Raw genomic sequence first — 19488 nt, 5'->3', positions numbered from 1 at the left:
GAGCGGCCTCGTAGCTTCTCGCGAGACTTTACTTGTGTCGCTTTGGGTGACTTTTCCGGCTGGTGAAGCGGGTACCGTGCTGTCAGACTAGGGAACGGAACTGGAGGCAAATGGCTAAAGTGGAGCTGACGCCGCTCAGACCGTGGGACGACTTCTACCCCGGCTCGGAAAGATTCGCGAAACCGGACGGCAAAGATTTGGCTAAATGGAACAACCGAGTTGTCAACAACCTGCTTTATTATCAAACTAATTATTTGGCTCTGGCCATCGCTGTTTTCCTGGTTGTAGGGTAAGTTACATATGGTAACTAATGAACATACAGCAGAAGCTTGTTATAGTTATTTTCGGCTAAATGGTGGGCGACTGTTCAGGTTGTTGGAGTTGCTCTTCGCCGTTTGTTGCGATGGCTGCCCTGTTAGTGTAACCGTGGATGTAACCCGTACCTTTTTTAAAGGGATTAAAGATGAGGACGCAGACGGGCTGCAGAAAGAAGTCCCATAAACAATAAAGGAAATATCATATATAGTTCCTGCTGTAAAGTGACGTAGCGTTACTGTCCTGCATTGTCAGTGTGTCTCAACACGGGAACTTTGATCCAGTTTGTTACCCCCTTCATGTAGAAATGACAAACTGATTAATAATTAATCCGTGATTATTAATATAAAAGTGTTACAATACAATGACATGAGGCTCCTATGATGTAATCACGTGGAAGCACATTGAAATTAATCAATATGGGGCCCTGACCCATATACAGTAAGATAACCAAAATCAACCTGAAGCACAACTTCTGACCCCAGACTGCCTTACTGAAGCAATTATTATTATTATCTGATGATAGATACCAGGTAGATTTAATCAGATCGGTTAAATTTAGGAATTATCTCTTGGCTCTGGTCGGCGCTTTGGTTCCAACTAAATCCCAGCTTCCTAAAAATAGCAAGGCCCTGTCATGGTCTGTCCGCTGACCTGTATGATGACATATCGTTGCTATGGTGTCAGCTGCTGGAGAGCACCCTAGTGGGGGAAACAGCAGCTTAATCAGCTGCCCCTGTCCCCCCTGATTAGGGATCATTTCTCAATGAGTCCATATTGAGTCATGACATGAAACCAACAAGGATGAACTTTAACACGTCAGTTCACTGGTTTCATAAAGCCTTGTAGTAGTTATTGTTACTGTTTCCGCTGTGTCGGCAGGTTCACTTTGTGTGTGTGTGTGTGTGTGTGTGTGTGTGATGTGCAGAGAGGAACACAACCTGTGACTGTAATCAATAGGAAGTCACAAGTAAAAGGGACACACCAACTCAGCTGCGTTTTTATGGGTAACCATGTGGTTAAAACATCTATGAAGAGACAACAGCAGTTTCCCAACACAGATGCAGCAGATGAAGCGGTTCAGGAGAGGTTTCCAACCCAATCCAAGAAAAGGAAATCTTCCCACATGATGAGTGAAGAGATAGTTTTTATATAGTGTCAGTAATGTATACAATTTTTGTTTTGATATAAGCTTATCACAGATATATTGATACTAGCAAATATGTGAAAGATATCTTTTGAGGTCATTTAGAAACAGTATTGTATAAAAACATAGTTTGTCACTAGGCCGCATTGGCAAATTCACTTGTCCGTGTCCTGCTCAGAGCATATCATGGTCACCATGCTTTCAAAAGGAATTAAAGGGATGTTCTTACAAACATGTATTTTTACATGCAGTCATGCCAAGGCTGCATTTATTTTCTATCCAAGCCATCTGTCCAGGCAGGGAGAGAAGTAGTAGATGTGAGGTTATAGTCCTGATGTAAAACACCTGTTGGAGCAACACCGGTTAGCTTTATTTAAAAACATGTTTGTTATTGCAGCAGTGAACTTTTAATGTCCTGTTTTGGAACTAAATAAGGTTTGGGGGGGGGGGGGGGGGGGGGGATCAGTGCTACAACTAAAGCCTATTTTCAATGTGGATGAATTTGGCGATAATCTTTCCCAATTCGTGGATTAATGATTTTTGTCTATAACATATTTAAAAAATAGCGAAACTATTAAACAAATAATCTCCAGATGTTCAGATGTCCCTCTGTGGTCCTGCCCTGTTTGAATGAGAACAGACCGCATGCTAATACGTGTCTTGTTGTTGTACTAACAGCGTCTGACCACTTGGGGGAGCCAGTGACCACACACAGATTGTACCACAAACTGACCCCTCTGCTCCCATGTGTACCGTGTCGCTGCCCCGCAGGTTCCTGAACCCTCTGGGGATGTTCACCGCCATGGCCGTGGTGTCGGCCATCTTCCTGGCTTCGGTGTGGGCCGGAGAGAACAGAGCTGCAATCAGCAACCTCAAGAGGCACAATCCCACGGCCTTCGTGGTCGCCATCATGGTCGCCAGCTACTTGTTGATCTCCATGCTGGGAAGCGTCATGGTGTTCATGACAGCCGTCACTTTACCCCTGGCTTGTGAGTTTTAAGCACGTAAAATATAATATATTCCTGTTACTGCGATATCATTTCTGAGGGGAGGGTGGGAGTAAAGATACAAATGTAAAACTAATCAGCTAAATAAATATGTTTTATGATAATATGATATGAAGATGAACTAGATCAAATAGATATCATCAGTGAGAGTTCATCAGTGCATTCGTGTTGTGAAATGAATCGTAGGTTCTTTCAAAAATCAATAAAACATGTTTTGGACTGAACTCTTCCAGATCTTCAAAGGCCTGATGCTCTCCCAGTCTGACGCTAAGAAAAGTTTATAGCTTTGTTTTTCGCCGAGCATATCGAAACATTAACCGTTTCTCTTCTTTGCATCTGCTTTCCACAGTGATATTTGCGCACGCTTCCTTTCGCCTCCGCAACATGAAGAATAAGCTGGAGAACAAGATCGAGGGAGCCGGGCTGAAGAGGTCACCCATGGGCATTCTGCTGGAGGCTCTGGGTCAGCAGGAGGAGAACTTCCAAAAGATCCACAGCCTTCTGGAGGAAAAACTGAAGGAGTGACTGGACTCTGTGCACTTGTGTGTTTTTTCCAAAGATCTGGACTTTGTGTGTGTGTGTGTGTGTGTGTGTGCGCGTGTGCGTTTTAAAAAGGAACAATCGTAATCTTTAATCAGGGTATCTGTCACCCCACTTATAACTTGTCGGGCCATGACGGCGCCCTCACGTCTCCGCTATGCAACGTGTCGGTGTTCACGTGAAACACAGAATGCGGACTCTGATATCTGTGCTCAATCAGTGTGAGAAACAACCGTCGGCCCCTGTCGGCCTACTCCCCAACTGAAAATTGTGTCTCTTTGTAACAAAGAATAAAATGTGCGTGCCTCTCACACTGCCAGGTCTGCATCGTTTGAGGTTTTTTTGGAACAGTGTCTCCTCACTTAACATCTGAAAGTTTACTGAAGTATGCACGTCGAATAGAAACAAACCAAACTTTATGTTCACGCAGAATGAAAGAGAAAGGACTGCTTTCATGTAATATTCCACACCACTGTGTCAATATTGGAAATGAAAACTTCAAAGGAGTGCGAGGTCTTAACCCATTGGCCATCAGTATTCCTCCTGCACCCCTGACCGCTCAATCTTGACAAAGCCCCCTGGGTGATGGATTGGCTAACTTGGCTTTCCTCTCCACTTACCTCAATGCTAATCAATGGGCTGCAGTAGATTATAGAGAGCTGAGCGCTCCACAGTGACAGAGTGGATTCACCTCCAAAAACCTGTGTTTAGTTTTCGCTGCGTCAGCTTCTTCCAGCTGCTTTAAAAAAAAAAAGAAAACATTGTTTTATTGGATTCCATTTGAAATTGGCTACAGATAACGAGAATCCTTGTGGAACATAATGCCCTCTCATTTGGTTATGTGGCAAGCGGATGAGGGGGTGGGGGGAAACATGACCATAAGAATGATGGGCATAATAAAACGTGTCCACGTTAACCCTTTGCTTTCAAAAAGACACGTTAAGGCAGCATCATTTCCTCGTGAGGTATTTATCTTCTGATGACCTCTGCATTCTCGGGTGTAACAGTATCCAAGTGGCTCTCCAGTTTAACTTTGACTTGAGCTGCAAGGCTCCCCCCCCCCACACTAGTGATTTATGTCCTCTCCTGCGGTGCCTCATCTCCATCCATATTGAGGAGTGAACCAGAGCGCTGGTGGCAATAAACTCAAGTAAAGTCATGTCTCCGAGGGCACAGTGGAGGCCCTTGTTCAGCTGCAGCTGCTGTCAGGATCCGACCGACACGTGTGCACTGCCGCACGCCCAACAGGTGCGCGGTTTCTCCTGGATGAGCGTGTAATCCAGGAAAGGAAGTCTCTCAAACACACACACACACACACACACACACACACACACACACAAAACAACACGGAAACCATTCTCAGTGTTGTTGCACTGGTCGACACTAATTAACCAAGTTGTCGTTGTGAAATGATCACAATGGCTTCCGAAGGTAAACCTCGGTGAGGCAACAGAGGTCCGTGGATGGGACACAAAAACAAAACCTGTGTACTGTTTCTGCCCCAGGTGCTAAGAAACGGCGGCGTGCGTGCTTGTGACTTGCAACATCCGTTTAGTTTCCGCTACAGAATTTTAAAAAAACAGGCGTGGAGGCAGGGAGTCGTCTAGTTTAATGTTTAATACAATACTTCATGTTGTTGATGCTGCACAATGCACACAGGCCGCTGCCTCTGGGTTGACCCCCTCTGATCCTTCAGCTTGCCTGAGAGGCTTTGGCTTTTGCCCCGAACGAGCCGGTTAGCGAGCCTCATAACTCAAAACAGCCTGTCGGTGAGCAGATGTGGCTGCCTGGGCCCACGCTACAGATGATCATGTGACACGTTAATGATGACAGGCGGTGACCTTTGCGGGTCTCCTTATGTTAGCTCGTCAACCGTCCCATATCATCCGCATAGAAAGAGAAATTCACCCCGTGCTTTCCTTTTAAAAGGCCGCAAAATCCGGTTCTACCGAGTGAAGCCAACGAGAAAGTGTCTTAAAACGCGTATTCTCTCTGACCAGCAGGGGGCGGCGACTCTGCTTGCAAAAAAGAAGTCTAATTGTATAAAAGTCTATGAGAAAATAACTCTACTTCTCACTTGATTTATTACCTCACTAAACATTGTGAACTTGAGTTTATGGTTTCAATCTCTAGTTTCAAGTCTTGTTCAATACAGCATGATGTTCATTTAGTCAATTATGGTCCATTTAGAGTCAAATAGACCATAAAGCAGAGTATGCTTTAGGGCGGGGCTTACTGTGATTGACAGGTCGCTGCCGCTACCAGAGCCGTACATCACTCACGTGGCGAACCGTATTCCAAGATTGCGAACTCGATGCTTCGTAACGGCAGTCCACAAACCAATAGGGGACGCCACGACAAATACGTCCACTTCTTATACAGTTTGTGGGCCGGCCCCGTTTTAAGGCTCACAGAGGAAGGCAATTAACTCCGGATTGGGCTATTGTGCCTTTTACAACCTAATAAATTATACAGGGGCTATTCACGTGTTCATACTGAGTAGTTTATTTACCTTGAAAAAAAGATCTACTGAGTTACGGACCTCTCCTTCCCAATGTAAGTTTATGGGAAAAAGTCCTTTTGGGCCTGCTTTCACTACCTAAAAGGGCCCTACCCAGAGCCAGTGTTTGGTCTGTCCCTTCAGGGCTACTGTAGAAACATGGCGGCAGGCTCCGACATACCTATATTATATTCCCTTTCTGCCAAGAGACCCCACACCCCCCCACACCCCCTCCACACCTAAATGCTACACACTGTTCCTTTAAGTTCCCAAACGCTCATGTTGAAACACAAGCAGCTGTATAATTACCTTTCCTTCATAGGATTGTCAAAAATGGATTTTACTGTAAAGAGCAGCATCCAGTAACTCGTTGTGTTCTGCAGCGTGTCAGATGAGGGGAAAGCAGATAGGAGCCCATTGTTTATGGAGTCGAGTGTCAGCTGGAGCAGGCTCGCCTGATGTCTGGCTGCAGCTGGTGCGAAGCAGCAGAGACAGAGGGAGACAGCTGGAAAGAACGCCCCCCCCCCCACTACCCTCACACCGCCCTCGGGTAAAGCCAAGGAGCTGCAAGCGTCCGAGACCTCCCCTTAGCTCTCTCAAGAAGCAAAAAACACAGAGGGGCGCGGGCGAGCAAGTAAAGCTGCTCAAACTGTGTGGCCTTCACAGAGAGGGAAGCAGAGGCAGGACACTCTCATAGAAAATGAGTCCCGGCTAGGGAAGGAAGGGAGGGAAAAGGAGGTGAAGGGTTAAAGGATAATCTACAGGTTGAGGGAGGAGGGGGATGGTAATAGGAGGGGGGGGGGTAGCATGTGTGTACAGCAGGTTTTACAACATGGATGCCTACAGGGAGGGTTCTGTGTTAGTAACCACCGGATTGTCATTCACAGGGTGGACAGAAGAACAGGTTATAGCTCATAACGGGTGTGACAGCCTTTAAAGACTGGTTGGGGCGGTTTTCTACGGCTCAAGGACACAGAAAAGCAGCCTGGAAACGCAGCAGCAGCAGCCGGTGGGAACAGAACAGCCGAGCGACAGAGCTCTGCAGCAGGAGAGCGTCTCTAAAAGCTGATAATTTATTCATAATTAGCCCTCGTCCACGTCTGATTGTAGCTCGGCATACAAGCGTGAAAAGAAAAAAAAAAAAAAGAAGGAAAAAAAACTAAACTGGGGCGGCGTTCCAGCGCTCTTCAGTTCTCTTCACAACTATATTCTGCCTCCTTGAACACACCGCACTGGAGAATGTATTCATGTGTTCCAGTTTACCAAGACCAGCAGTCTAAGCCGCTGCGAGAGTCTGTTTCTCAGAGCAATACAATGTGAATAAGACTTTAGGTTATTAGGGTATTTCCCTCTAAGTGGTGACAATAACTGCTTTCTTCAAACCTAATTTCATTAATTAAACTGGCTGAACAGACATTCAATTACCTAATTGAATGGATTTAAATCCTGTTTTCCTGCACTCCGATGGGTGAGGTTTCAAAGTTTCAGAGTGTGCACACTGTCCTCATGAATAAATATGACCCTCAAAACTAAACAACTAATTCAAATGCGGATTTGCTTTCTTTTTTTTAATTCAAACAAATGCAATTTTACAAATTACTAAGAACCAGCTTAACATCAGTTGCTTACTATATATTACATGCTTTTCAAATACATAAAAACGCTCTTGAAAAAAAAAAAGACGGAACCAGTGTATTTACAATACCAACATTTACATACGGCTGCCCTTTCTTACAAGAAACTTGGAGCACCAGTCCATGATTTCCAGCATGGATGAAATAACCATGTTACAATTAAATGTTAGAAACGGGAATGTCTGTCTCTCTGCAGTGACCGATCAGATGTGGCAGTGATATCAAAGTTTGTTACTTCAGGTAATACTCAAACGGTAGTATTTGGCTCAATTGTATTGCAAGTACTGACAGTGAGATAGACTGAATACTTTGTAAATGACAATCAAGAGTACACTGTGGTAGTTACAAGCTATGCAATGATACAACTGGCTCATCAGGAAGTAGCCATCTTACTGACTCATTTTTAATGAGTTTAATCCTTCATTTTTTTATAATGTCCTTAACAAAGCTTGTCCAATCCTTCATGGTTACAGTGTTCATACATGGGCAAAGCATTGTTCATTGTGGCTCACTATGCTCACAGAGACAGTCCTAGTCCTTGGTTTGTGAAGCCCAACTCTCGACAGAGAAACACTGGAGATCTTTAGTCCACAATCCCTTCGGCCTACACCACACGGTCCGCAGCAGCAGGTCCTGGTATAGTGTCAGTGCACAAAGGGCCATCACCACAAAACAACTCGCAATCCAGCAACGACGACGCTCCCGTTGGGTTTTGGTGTGATCACTAGGTTGTGGGTCGGTTTGGCTTTTGCATTCAAGAGAACAGAAAACGAGAGGACTCCGATTCCTTTAAACGGTCAAGTTCCTTCATTCTTTGGATCCTCTTGGAAAGGAAAAAACAGGTAAGTGCAGTCTAAGGCACAATGACAACTTGGTCATGGTGAAAAAAACGAATACAGCCCAATCGACAGACAGGCAACTACACTATTGTTCCCGGTTTTGAGTCCTCGTGCCATTGGATCTGGTCCTCGGGCTCCAGGTCAGTGTGCATTTGGTGACTGATGTGCGAGTCCACTTGGCTGACGTCTATAGAGGATCTGGAACAGACACACAGGAATGAAACGCGTTAGACGAGGTGGCGAACTGAATGTAGCTTGTGACTGGTTAACTACGGGGCTGAGAATGAATTAACCCTGAGCTGTCAAATCAGCTTGTTAGTGCCGAGTCTGGGAAACTCAACGAAAGAAGAAAAGTACTTAGTTACCTCATGTGTTTCAGGCATGTTAATATCAATCGTAAAACCCAGGGTCAACTATTCTCAACCGACAACACAGCAGATGCACACAGACATTAAAACACAAGCATAGCCTTCAAATGCGACGATATTCAGAGGCCACTTTTTTTCCTCTGCCACACAAGCGCTGTCCCACCACCGCAAGACCCCCAGAGTAAAGAAGCAAACATCAGCCAGAGCAATGTGAAATGATTTGGAGCGTTCCGTTAGTCCCTGCCACATAGATTTATATATATATATATATATATATATATATATATATATATATATATATAAAAAAGACACACCACCATCACCATGATAACCGTGTGGGGAAGTTTTACAATCTCGTCTCTCACCTATTCTTCTGTGCTGTGACTGATAATTGGGGGGGAGGGGGGTTAATTTTCCTGGTCAGTAGCATAGGCAACAGCACCACACCTCTCTAAAGGCCCCGTGGGGCACGCCATCCTATCACTGCTCCGCCACTCAAACTCTGGGGGACATCTGCGCATGAGAGGGGGCAAAGGTCAAGGGTGAGTGGCAGCACATGGGCAGGGAGTCTCTGCACGGGCCAAGAGGAAGGCAAACAAACGGTGTCAGGCACATTATGCCAGCTGGAAGAGGAAGTAGGGCAGGCATGTTTATTATTATTTTATGTTTTTTTAAAAGCCATGCAGTTACTTCATCATACATGACAATAAAAGAAAGGCCAGTCAAACATCTCAAAATGCAAAGTTCACTTCAAAACATCAACAAGCAGACTACGAAGTCACGTTGCAGACAAACTGAAGGAAGCAAACGCACAGGCTCCGGCCGTTGCTGTTTACTTACTATGAACTACCTTTAGCAAAGGACCCCTTATTTAGCTTGTGCCCTCTGGAGGATTGAGGCTGCGCGGGGCTGGAGGCCACCTGTCTGACCCGACAGCCGGGGGAGTAGGTGGAGGATAACGGGGAAAAGGAGGAGGAGGGTAGGGAAGAGGTGGAGGAGGAAGCCGAGGAGGAAGAACTAGCAGGGAAAACGGCACAGTGCCTCCGGCCATCGGGGCTGTGCCAGAAGCCCTTAAAAGGCGGGGAGGCGTCATATCTATAAGAAAGCAGGGGCCAGTGGACAGTTAAGGAGGAGAGCAGAACCAGCCTTAAGCCCTGAGGAGGAACTGACCGCAGGCTGCACAGATCCTATAATCCTACTGCTTAGCCAGGCTGTCATGTTTAGCACAATGGCGCTTTCTCATTCCCTAACTTGCGATCGCGAAAAGGTAACAATGGCTATACATCAGTCCACAATATTGTTGTGCGTAAAAGAGACAACAGACCCGAATGGCAGCTTATATTTCCACCCATTCTAGGTAATTAAACAGTAGTGCTTAGGTCAGGATGAGTAGGATCAGGGAGTGGCTTATTGGATAAGGAGATGAGTTGAGGCCATGTTTTTGTTTTCTCACCTGTTGTGGGCGGAGTGGCTGTAGGGGGCTGTGCTGTAGGAGTAGGACTGCGGAGCGTGCACAGGCACGTCGTATTCCGACATACCACCACCAACACTCATGTGGTCTCGCCAGTTTCCGCGAGAGGACACCGAGGACACTGGAGAAGGAACAAAACAAATGGTACTTGTCAGCAACTGACCCACCTACATGTGAAACCAAGGATAACAACATAACGCACTAGAGACTGCAATACAGGGTGTAGTGATCTCACTTGAGGAGTAGGAGATGTTCCTGCTGTTGTGGCTGTGGTGTGGTGCAGGCATGGTCTGATAGCCCAGGCTCTGCTGAGAGCCTCGGTCGTAGTCGTAGTTGTACGCTGCCTGTTTGGGTGCGGCGTTGCGATGGTACCAGCCCCTCAAGTGCTCGGCCACCAAAGCCTTCTGGACGTTCTTAATGACAGGCTCGTTGCCGCGGGGCGCCTGGCGGTTCCTGGGTGGTCTCAGCGTGGCGTAGGGGTTCTGCGACCTGCCGTCCATCTCATCTGTGCCGTAGTGACTGTGCATGTCGTGGCTGTGGTACCCTGTCGGGGCGAGGTGGTACGAGGGGTTGACGTTGTAGTGTCCTTCCATCTCGTCGTACATGTAGGCTCCGTTGGAGTAAGGCTCCGGGTCGGCGTAGCTGGGATAGCCCGTCACGTAGTAAGCCGTCGTGGTGGGTCTGGCCCGTGGTTGGTAGGCGTAGCAGCGTGTGTCCGGCTGAGCCAGGTTGGGCATGCTGCCCGTGTTGGCGTACAGGTCTTTTCTGTGGCGGCCGCGGGCTCTGCGCCTGTGGTTGCCGGGGACGCTGTTCTCGGCGCTGGACTGGCTTGTGTAGGAGGAGCCGTCATCGAGGACCTCAGTGCTGTTGCTGCGTCGGGCTGGGGAGAAGGGGAACGTTGGCACGGGGGGCTCGGCCTCTGTCATGAGCTGAGACTGGGACTCCAGACTGCCGCTGCGCTGGCGGAAATGTTGTGGAGCATCTTCTGATCTACGATTTAAAAAACAATAATTAAAAGCCGTTTCATTAAAAGCCAAACATGTGTTGCTATTTTTCGTCTTCATTCATTTAGCTGTCGGCAAACAGACTGTGGTTTCTAATAGATGTGTTGAAGAGGGCGCACACACACATGCACAACCAGGATATGAATGGCACGATTGGTGTATAATTGTCTCCAAGGGCTGTCAATGAGGCAGATATTTAAATATATTATAAAAGGTAACACTAAATCAAATAAACAATTACAGTGATGAATCAGGGCCCTACCTTAGCTGGGTGCTGCTGTAAGCGTTGCGGGTGAGGAGGGGGGTGGCGGGCATGCTGCGGGCATCATGTGGCTGTCTGGAAGTCGGTTTATACGGGCTGCTGTGGCTTGATAAGGCATCGCTGTGACTGCAGTGGAGTGATTCCTGGACGTGGCCGTAATTTAATCTGGAACGCGGATAAGAACATTGTTTTCTCTTTAGGTCAGAGCTTGTTATTATTCCGTCTCTTCATTTGCTCTCAAAACTGAAGCAGAAGTAGAAAAACAAACCTGGGGTTTGCGTGTATGCAGCACTTTTGTCATCACTTACACCTGAATGATTGCCATTACATAATCCATCGGTATTTCTTTTCATGCAACATTATGGCTGCTCAAAATTAGATTAAATCGGCCACATCATTTTTGTAAACACCCATGAAGTAGCTGCCATTTAAACCACGTTTCCAGGGCCACTTTCCTGTTTCCCCCCTTTCTTCTCTGCTCTCTGCTTGGAGTCGTTGTCTGCTCCTTCACAGGCAGCGACATGTTTTTTTTCCATCTATTTTTAAAGTCGGCGCGTTGTGCTGATAAGAGGGAGATTGTTGGAGAGGCAGGAAACAGGAGGGAGGAGGAGACTGGCAGGAATGCAGCGCTGGATCGACTATACAGGTCTGTACTAGCTCCACGCTTAGTGCGTCTACAAAAACAAATGTCAGACACACACTGAAAATTCATACATTAATACATTTCATGAGTGGCAGTGGTAGCTGAATACCTGCTGTCGGCATGCTGGTCATTGGCAGAGCCCCGTCTGTCGTTGTAGTGGATGTCCAGAGTACCAGCGTGGTGTGGTCTCGGGGAATACTGAATCGATCTGGACCGCTGCCTCTGGGAACTGAGCTCATCGTCTGGGAGATAAAAGTGATTGATTGGTTAAAATGGATCTAAAATGCAGCAAATGGGGGGAGAGTGAGCACACGGCTGTGTCTGGGCACGTACCATCATCCAGTGTGAGGCTGTCAGACAGAGAGCTGAGTTCTGAAGGGTTGACATCATCTGGGAACAGAAGAGAGAGAAAACGGTCCTCAGAGACGCCTCTGATATTCCACTTTCATAGAAAGTGACAGACTTTTAAAAAACAACTACAACTGATCAAAAATGCTCAGTTCTTAGAATTTTTAAGAAGCGTAGCCTTTAGAGGGGTTTAACTGCTGTTGTTGATGACATCTACCTGCAAAGATCAGCGAGGCTCTCTGGGTGGGTTTCTTTCCTTTCTTGATCCTGTAGGCGTTGATCTCCTTCTCGATCTCCTCCAGCTTCCTCATTGCATCCAGACAGTTGTTTCTCCTCTTTTTCTTCACCGTCTTGCAGAGGTCGCCCTCATTGGATAACTTGATGGCCGCTTCCACGATCTTCTGCTGCAGGGCGAACATGCTCTCCAGATTCCTCAGATGCGGGTCCTGCAGGGGAACACGCAGCGCTCCGTTAGCAGGGAGTTTCCCGAAAATAGAGTGCGGATCCTTTCATCGGCAATACTCGAAGCAGGGCAACAGACTTCAAGCATTTCATTTTCAGTGTGCCCACACATTTCATATTTATATTCCGATTCATTTTTACCAATTGAATTGCTGATGGAAACCGGCTTAAAAGGACAACAAATGTTTCACGAAAAAAGCATTACGCAATGTAAGCCTCAAACCGCATGTTAAACTCTTAAGCCTCATTTCAAAAAGTCAAATAATCTAAATGGTCGGAAATACATCACAGCACAACAACAGCGATACAAACCTCATCATAGGGGAAGAGGTCATCCAGCTTGAAGGCTGTCCCGACACGCCGGCGTATGTGAGGCGCCTTCTCCCCTGTGGCCAAGGGATACTCGTTAGGCAATCTGCCCGTAAGCTCCTGCAAATGAGAACCACAACCAACCGTCAGCTGAGAGTGTTGACATTTCTAAACGCCGTTGGAGAGAAACAGAACAAGAGAGATAACTGCTGATGCCCCTCCTCTCTTCCTCCTTCATGGATTAGGGAGATCTGGTGGTCCATGCCTGCTACTCATTATTCATAATTTCTGTCATATTCATTGAATGTGTTGTAACTGTAACGCTGTTCATTCTGTACACATGACATCTATTGCTTCTGTCCATCCGGGGAGAGGGATCCTCCTCTGTTGCTCTCCTGAAGGTTTCTTCCCTTTTTTTTCCCTGTCAAAGAGTTTTTCCTGATCCGATGTGAGGTCCTGGGACAGGTATGTTGTGTACAGATTGTAAAGCCCTCTGAGGCAAATTTGTAATATGTGATTTTGGGCTATACAAAATAAACTGAATTGAATAACTCACAGCTTCTCTCATGCAGATCTTCTTCAGTTCCTCAATTTTCTGCGCCAGTGTGTCTTGAAGGTTTTTTTCTTTCTTTTTCAACTTGGCGACCTTCTCTTTATTCTGCTGCTCGCTGACTTCGGAGTCAGCGGAACCTGGAATATGTGGACATCTGATTAACTACAAATTATAGCACTCAATCATCACTCATCACTCGGATGTGGAGCAGAAGCCATTAGTCGATGAACTCTCTGCTTACCTGCCGAGATGAGGCTGCCGTTGCTGGCCATGATAAGCTGGTCTCTGCTCTCAATGCTGGACAGTTTAGTGATTATCCGCGGGGCGCAGATCTCTGTGAGGTCCATGGCGATATCTCCTGAACTCCTGGTTGTGGACATGTTTGACTGTAAGGAGGGGTGGGGGGGTGGGGGGGGAGTTAGGAGGATGACATGGGAAAGGAGTAGTAAAGGAAGGATTGTGAGCACCTCATTTTAATGATAGCAGTGGCTCCATTTGCATGCTCGGTACTGCTCTCTCATCAATCAGCGGGGGGCTCTATTCCTGGATGAACACTGACACACCATCTGCCTTTGAGGAAGACAGTGGCTGAATAACCTCATTTGACTGCAGCCACGCGCTCATCCATCTCCGCCACAAAGTGCACATCACACAGCACTATTACAGTATAATAGCCCCCAATGCTCTGCAAATGTGCATCGCAAACACAAACACGAGTGTATCTTCGGCATATTCGGACAACTGTCAACAGTAAGGACCTAGGCTGTGAACACATTGTGCCCTTATACCTTTGTCCTCAATGGTGCGGTCGTAAGAAAATACATTACTAATGTTACTAATAACATCCCACTTTATACTTTAATTGTAGTTTACTTTGGTTGAATATGGTTCTTCTTAAGCCACATAAAATGCAACAATAGGCATAATATTAGGCACTCCCTCTACAACTATATTATTCTGCTTTCTATATCAGCAGAATGATACAAAAGATTTGACTCAATTGCATGCTGTTGTGCTTTTCCAAGTCAAGCTAATCAACAGCCTGTTACCTTAGCGTCAATAGCCCAAGGACATGAATATTTCTCAACACCAGGATCAAGACCTATTTACATTAAACCTGGTGACATGTCATATCCCTATATTTACACAAGTCACGAGCATGGCACACGGATCAGGCAGCGCATCACATGATGAACAGTCACCATTACACCATGCTGTGACACTTGCACAACAACTTTTTAAACAGAACTTCTGTCCATATTCAAACCGGAAGAGAAATACAGGAGGCTCCGTTTTTTTGGACTTCAGGCTTCACAGCCTGCTGAAGTCGGTTAGTATGAGGCTGTTTTTAACAAGAGGGAGAGAACAGACACTCACTTTGCTCGTCTTCCTGTCCAGGTAGAACTGGTGCTGACTAATGGCCATCACCCAGATGGTTTTAATCAGCGCGTGGCTAGCATACCATGTGTGAATAACCAGACCAGTCTGTCCGAATGTTCGCTTGGTCACTGTTCTTCTGTGGAGGACAATAAGAAAGACGCTCAGTGGCTGTGCTGATCCAAGAGTAAAATCTGTTCAACCGCTGCATACAAACACAAAACGGTTGAAGGGAGATTAACAAGGCTTTAATTAAGATTAACAAAAACAAAAATGCAAATCAAAGATTAAAAAAGAAGATTAGAATCTTTGGCCAATTAAATTTGTGGGTGTTTGTGTAATAATATACTGAAGAGCAACGAGCGGCGACATCGAGCTCCTTTTGAAACAGACAGAGGGATTTAATCACAGCTTTGGAGGCTTACAGTGCCACAATAAAGCTTGCGTGAGGGGCAGAGGTCTTATAGCAACCTTACAGTGATAAAGTGGACGTTATACAGCAAGAAAACACTCATTGTACAGAAAAAGCTACAGCCATTAACATGGTGCCCAAAGTGGGCCACTGGCTGCAGATGCCCTTCACACTGTTTACGGTGTAGAATAAGGACATCTGAAGCAAGCAGCAGCTAAAAAACAGGGGGAAAAACAGTAAAAGGACCTATGAAGATCAGTTAAGATAGATTTTGCCTTCTCTGACCTGTGTGGGTCGTTTACTTCAACCGCGAATTTCTTCTCTCGGAAATACAAATTCTCTAACTGCTTCCACTGGTACAGCTGCGGAGAGAGCGAGACAGTTTGGCAGAGAGGGGGGTGAGGGGGGGGGGGGAGAGAGGAATGACACATCAGTAAGTGCACGAGCCAACACAGGGCTATCAACTAAAATGTGGATTTACACTACATGAAACAGAAATGGCATTTGACACACAAAGGATTGCACCAATTCAATCAGAAAAGCCATTTATTTCTGGTTAACTTGCAACGTTAGAAAAACAACATAACAGCAGCTGAAGGTGTGAATGGGGCTCGGCAGGGTCAGCCAGTCAAGTGTAGGTTTGGTCTAACACGGGTGTAATCATAACGCTGCTGCGTGTGCATGGAGCGGAATGGTGCCAGGCGGCAGGCCAGTTCCTCATTGCACCGTGCTGTGGAGGGAGACAGAGGCAGGACTTCTCTGTGTCGGAATGAAACAGCTGCTCCACTCAAACTGGGCTCACAGAACAGACCTGGAGCCACTTGCCTCTGAACAACTCTTCCCTGCTCGCTGTTCGACTGACACCTGGGGCTGAGATTAACGCTGCAGAAAACGTATAACCTTTGTTTTACCCGACACTGTCCTCTAAGGACACAACCTGACACCTGGTTATACATCTCGAACCCTGAGAGGAAACCATGCCGGGGGTAAGAAATCATACGAGGTGAACACATCTCCACTTCCACCGGAACAAACACATTTGCTGAGTATGGTTTATACTGGGCAAACTAACTATAAACACATTACATATCTTCCTTTACAACAGTGCGGCTCACACAGTGGCAGAGCGCATGTATGTAGCAGATACAACGCCACACTACAGAGGACATTTAGGAGCAAATAAAACATTAAATGTCTATTTAAAACAGCTGAACAGGTAATAGTTGGACACAATGGAAAGGCTTACCGTGAAGGTTTCTTTTACTCTTATCAAATCCCTGCTAAATTCTCTTGGGCTTGTATTGAATCCCTCGACTCTTGAGTTTCCCACAGGGCTAGTGCTTCCTCGAACAATATGCTCTCTTGTCTGTTCTCAGGGAGCCAGATAGGTGTTGCAATAGTTTCAGCTGAGCTGACCACACCCCTTTCACCACCCCCACCTCCTCTGATGTCACAGATACCTCAGGCTGCCTTCGGGGCTCTAGTCTGCTCTTCTCTCTCTCTCCTACACAGATCTTTTCCTTTTAAGTCAGACCAGATGAGCAGGTTGGACACAAGTATTTGCAGGGCTAGGTGTTCACCTTGTGTAAAGTCATTTTTTCTCCGCTCCACTTCCCGTAACTCGCAGATAAGTCATCATTCCTGCACAGACTTTGAATACTACACTACCACCTGGGACGTTCTGTGCTTTTCATATTGTAAATACCACACAAAGCACTGCTGTGAGGCTGAATCTACTATAACCTGAAAACATGCTAGGAATCTGTTACTGTGGTCTAATCATTAATAGCACGGGCTTGCTTTGCTTTCATGTGGCAAAGGGAACAATCTGTCAGCTAACCAGGCAACAACAAAACCCACTGTGCACGATGACAACTTGCACGAACCCTGATAGTTTCAAGCTACATGTTTAACCTGACAGCAAGCTTCCATTTGATGTGAACTATAAATGTAGATTTGTTTTACTCGGAAGCTATACTGCTATTGTCCATGATATCACAGAATGAGGAAGTTTGGTTTATTGTCAAAGTATAGCAACATTATCTTTATAATTGCGGGCATCGCATATAGTCAGGCTATCAGTGAAATGCAGAGCGGTACTAAATGAACAATGGGAACCAGCCGGCCAGCAGGACACTTCCAAGAAAGCTCACCACACGGCAGAGGAGACCCAATTCACACCCTGTAGTCGCAATCACTAGCATCATTTACATTGTAACAACAGATCTGGAACAAAGGTCTAGAAGGACTTTCACAGGATCATTCCTCCTATTAGAGAAACTCCATACCTGTGTGCCAGTAACTACATGAAACTGCTACAGGACTCTCATGTGGAGGCTAATGAAGCCACAGCCAAAGTATTTCAAGGATGTGACACACCTCAGTCTCCACAATCACAAGAAGTCCTCTTGAAGAGCAACTTGCAGCTTGAATTCACTATATTGTATTCCTTTGTTCCTGGTCTCTTGCTGCAATTATAACCTCTTCAACTTTGAGATTAAAATCGATTCTTGTTAAACTTGACCTCGCTTTGGTCATTTAACATTCAGTATTACTCCCACAAAAGGACTGCAGGTGTTACTGTAGTGTATAGATGTATTTTGTTATCTCTAAAAAATTAGTTTCTACATAGTATTCCTACTCAGTGATTCACTGCAAGTGGAAACGGTCCGAGGAATCACCGTGCACACAAGCAAGTTGACTATCTATGTAAAGCAGTGAATCATCGATTGAAGTCTTAGGGAGAGTAAATACTTCTTTTTTTTGCAGCAAACACGCTAGCTTAACAGTTCACTCAAGATTTGAGTGAATGCAATGTATTTAGTGTAGCTTCTAGAGTTAGTATTTCATAGTTCATCTCCTGGTTTTTGCCAAACATTTCATTACAGGTGGGTGGAAGTGAACCAGCAATGCCTGTGGTTTCAGATGGGATCAGGCTGCTCACACCCACAGCCCAAGGAACCCCCAGGGGCACGAATCAGCAGAATCTAACATGGACGAAAATGTGTCAAAAGGCTCTGACTTACACGCCTGTACAGAGAAAGAGCTGCCACACCCTTCGCACAACACGTCACGTGTCTGCCTGGCAACACTGTACGTTTCCACAACATGACGCACTGCTTTAAGTTGTGAAAACGTGACAAGAATAAGACACCGGAAGGGGAGTTTAATCAAAATTAAGAAAAAGTTGGTGTGTTCAGTTTTCATTTAAAACACTTAACAGTTCTTACAGGTCTCTCATATCATGTAATTACTACCCAGACACTGACACCTGATAATAAAACTGAAGATTTATTTTGGTTCTGCTGGCTCGTCATATGTGCGGACCAGCATGTGGTCTCAGAGTGTGTCCCAAATCCCACTGGGAGAGTGGCACAGAGAGAGGAAGAGAAACAGAGGAGTATCCCGGTTTGATTCAGGGAGAATTAAGTCTCGACTGGCCATCTGCTTCAGTCCCATCGCGTGTCCCGGAAACACACTCTTCTAGTCCAAGCCCTGTTGAGGCCCTCCATTTGTGTTCCTCACATTACATAGTTTACCTTATTCTCTTCCTATATGACATGTTGCTTCCCCTCTTGGCCTCTTCTATTCAACGTTTGTGCCGTGCAGATCTTGGGAACGCTTAGCCTCGGCCTTTTGTCCATCTAGAAAGTGCTCACTTACATACACTGCATCTGACGCGCAATGGAAATGACAGGGTATTCACATTACTAAATGTGCCACTTTTCTTAAACACAGCAGGCGGAGTGGGCTTTTGAGTGCCAGGCTACTCAATGTAGAGTGGTGAAACTGGCATGTGAGTGCAGTGGCTTTCAATGATTTTCTCAAAACTTAAACATAGAAAAAATGAAGGGAAAAGAAAAGAACATAAATCTCCACAACTGCCAACCTCCCACCAGTACTACCTCTCAACCCAGCCCCCTACACAGATAATTGTTTGGCATTGTTTGATCAATTGTGTTCCCTCCAAGACACACACACATATATTACCATAATGAATGCAGCATGCTGAGAAGGGCTGGGCAGAGGGCAAGGACGGATGGGCTGGGGTGAATACAGGGGCTGTGAACTGAGGGGCTGTGAACCTTATCAATATTCACCAGATACAGAGGACTCTCTTGGAGGCAATTGGAAAGTAGCCATACATTTCCATTTGTCAGTAAGTAAGTAAAAAGAACAAAAATCCCATAACAAAAAAAGACTCCCCAACACCCAGTGGCTGTCCCCAAACTCCAAACGCCCACCCACCTGACTGGTACCGTGCTATCCGCCAGTCCCAGAGGTCTGCTGCTTCCCA

General features: G+C 46.0%; 2 protein-coding genes across 5 annotated transcripts in view; one reads left to right on the top strand and one right to left on the bottom strand.

The window, feature by feature from the left end:
• Positions 1 to 23: 23 nt before the first annotated feature.
• On the top strand, positions 24 to 3325 carry arl6ip5a (ADP-ribosylation factor-like 6 interacting protein 5a). Its single transcript, XM_034532494.1, has 3 exons — positions 24 to 289; positions 2234 to 2451; positions 2819 to 3325. The coding sequence occupies exons 1-3, from the start codon at positions 111 to 113 to the stop codon at positions 2992 to 2994; spliced, it is 573 nt and encodes a 190-aa protein (XP_034388385.1). The 5' UTR covers positions 24 to 110; the 3' UTR covers positions 2995 to 3325.
• Positions 3326 to 7062: 3737 nt separating this feature from the next.
• Positions 7063 to 19488, bottom strand: part of LOC117730617 (FERM domain-containing protein 4B-like) — a 42197-nt gene continuing 29771 nt past the window's right edge. For 2 of the 4 annotated variants that reach the window (XM_034532437.1, XM_034532440.1), the window contains 13 exons: positions 15477 to 15553; positions 14780 to 14918; positions 13644 to 13788; positions 13406 to 13539; positions 12853 to 12969; positions 12296 to 12524; positions 12064 to 12120; positions 11840 to 11972; positions 11088 to 11252; positions 10057 to 10811; positions 9804 to 9942; positions 9191 to 9445; positions 8077 to 8180 (listed from right to left, as the gene is read on the bottom strand). In XM_034532437.1, the coding sequence (XP_034388328.1) occupies position 8180; positions 9191 to 9445; positions 9804 to 9942; positions 10057 to 10811; positions 11088 to 11252; positions 11840 to 11972; positions 12064 to 12120; positions 12296 to 12524; positions 12853 to 12969; positions 13406 to 13539; positions 13644 to 13788; positions 14780 to 14918; positions 15477 to 15553 (2346 nt within the window). In that variant the 3' untranslated portion in view covers positions 8077 to 8179. Of the gene's footprint in view, positions 8181 to 8715; positions 8864 to 9190; positions 9446 to 9803; positions 9943 to 10056; positions 10812 to 11087; positions 11253 to 11839; positions 11973 to 12063; positions 12121 to 12295; positions 12525 to 12852; positions 12970 to 13405; positions 13540 to 13643; positions 13789 to 14779; positions 14919 to 15476; positions 15554 to 19488 lie in introns of all 4 variants that reach the window. The other 2 variants (XM_034532439.1, XM_034532438.1) reach the window with 2 other exon arrangements.

This window comes from Cyclopterus lumpus, chromosome 5, assembly GCF_009769545.1.
Source record: "Cyclopterus lumpus isolate fCycLum1 chromosome 5, fCycLum1.pri, whole genome shotgun sequence".
In the NCBI taxonomy this organism is placed as follows: domain Eukaryota; kingdom Metazoa; phylum Chordata; class Actinopteri; order Perciformes; family Cyclopteridae; genus Cyclopterus; species Cyclopterus lumpus.
Note: the sequence above shows the minus strand (reverse complement) of the source record. Positions and strands in the feature narration are given on the sequence as shown.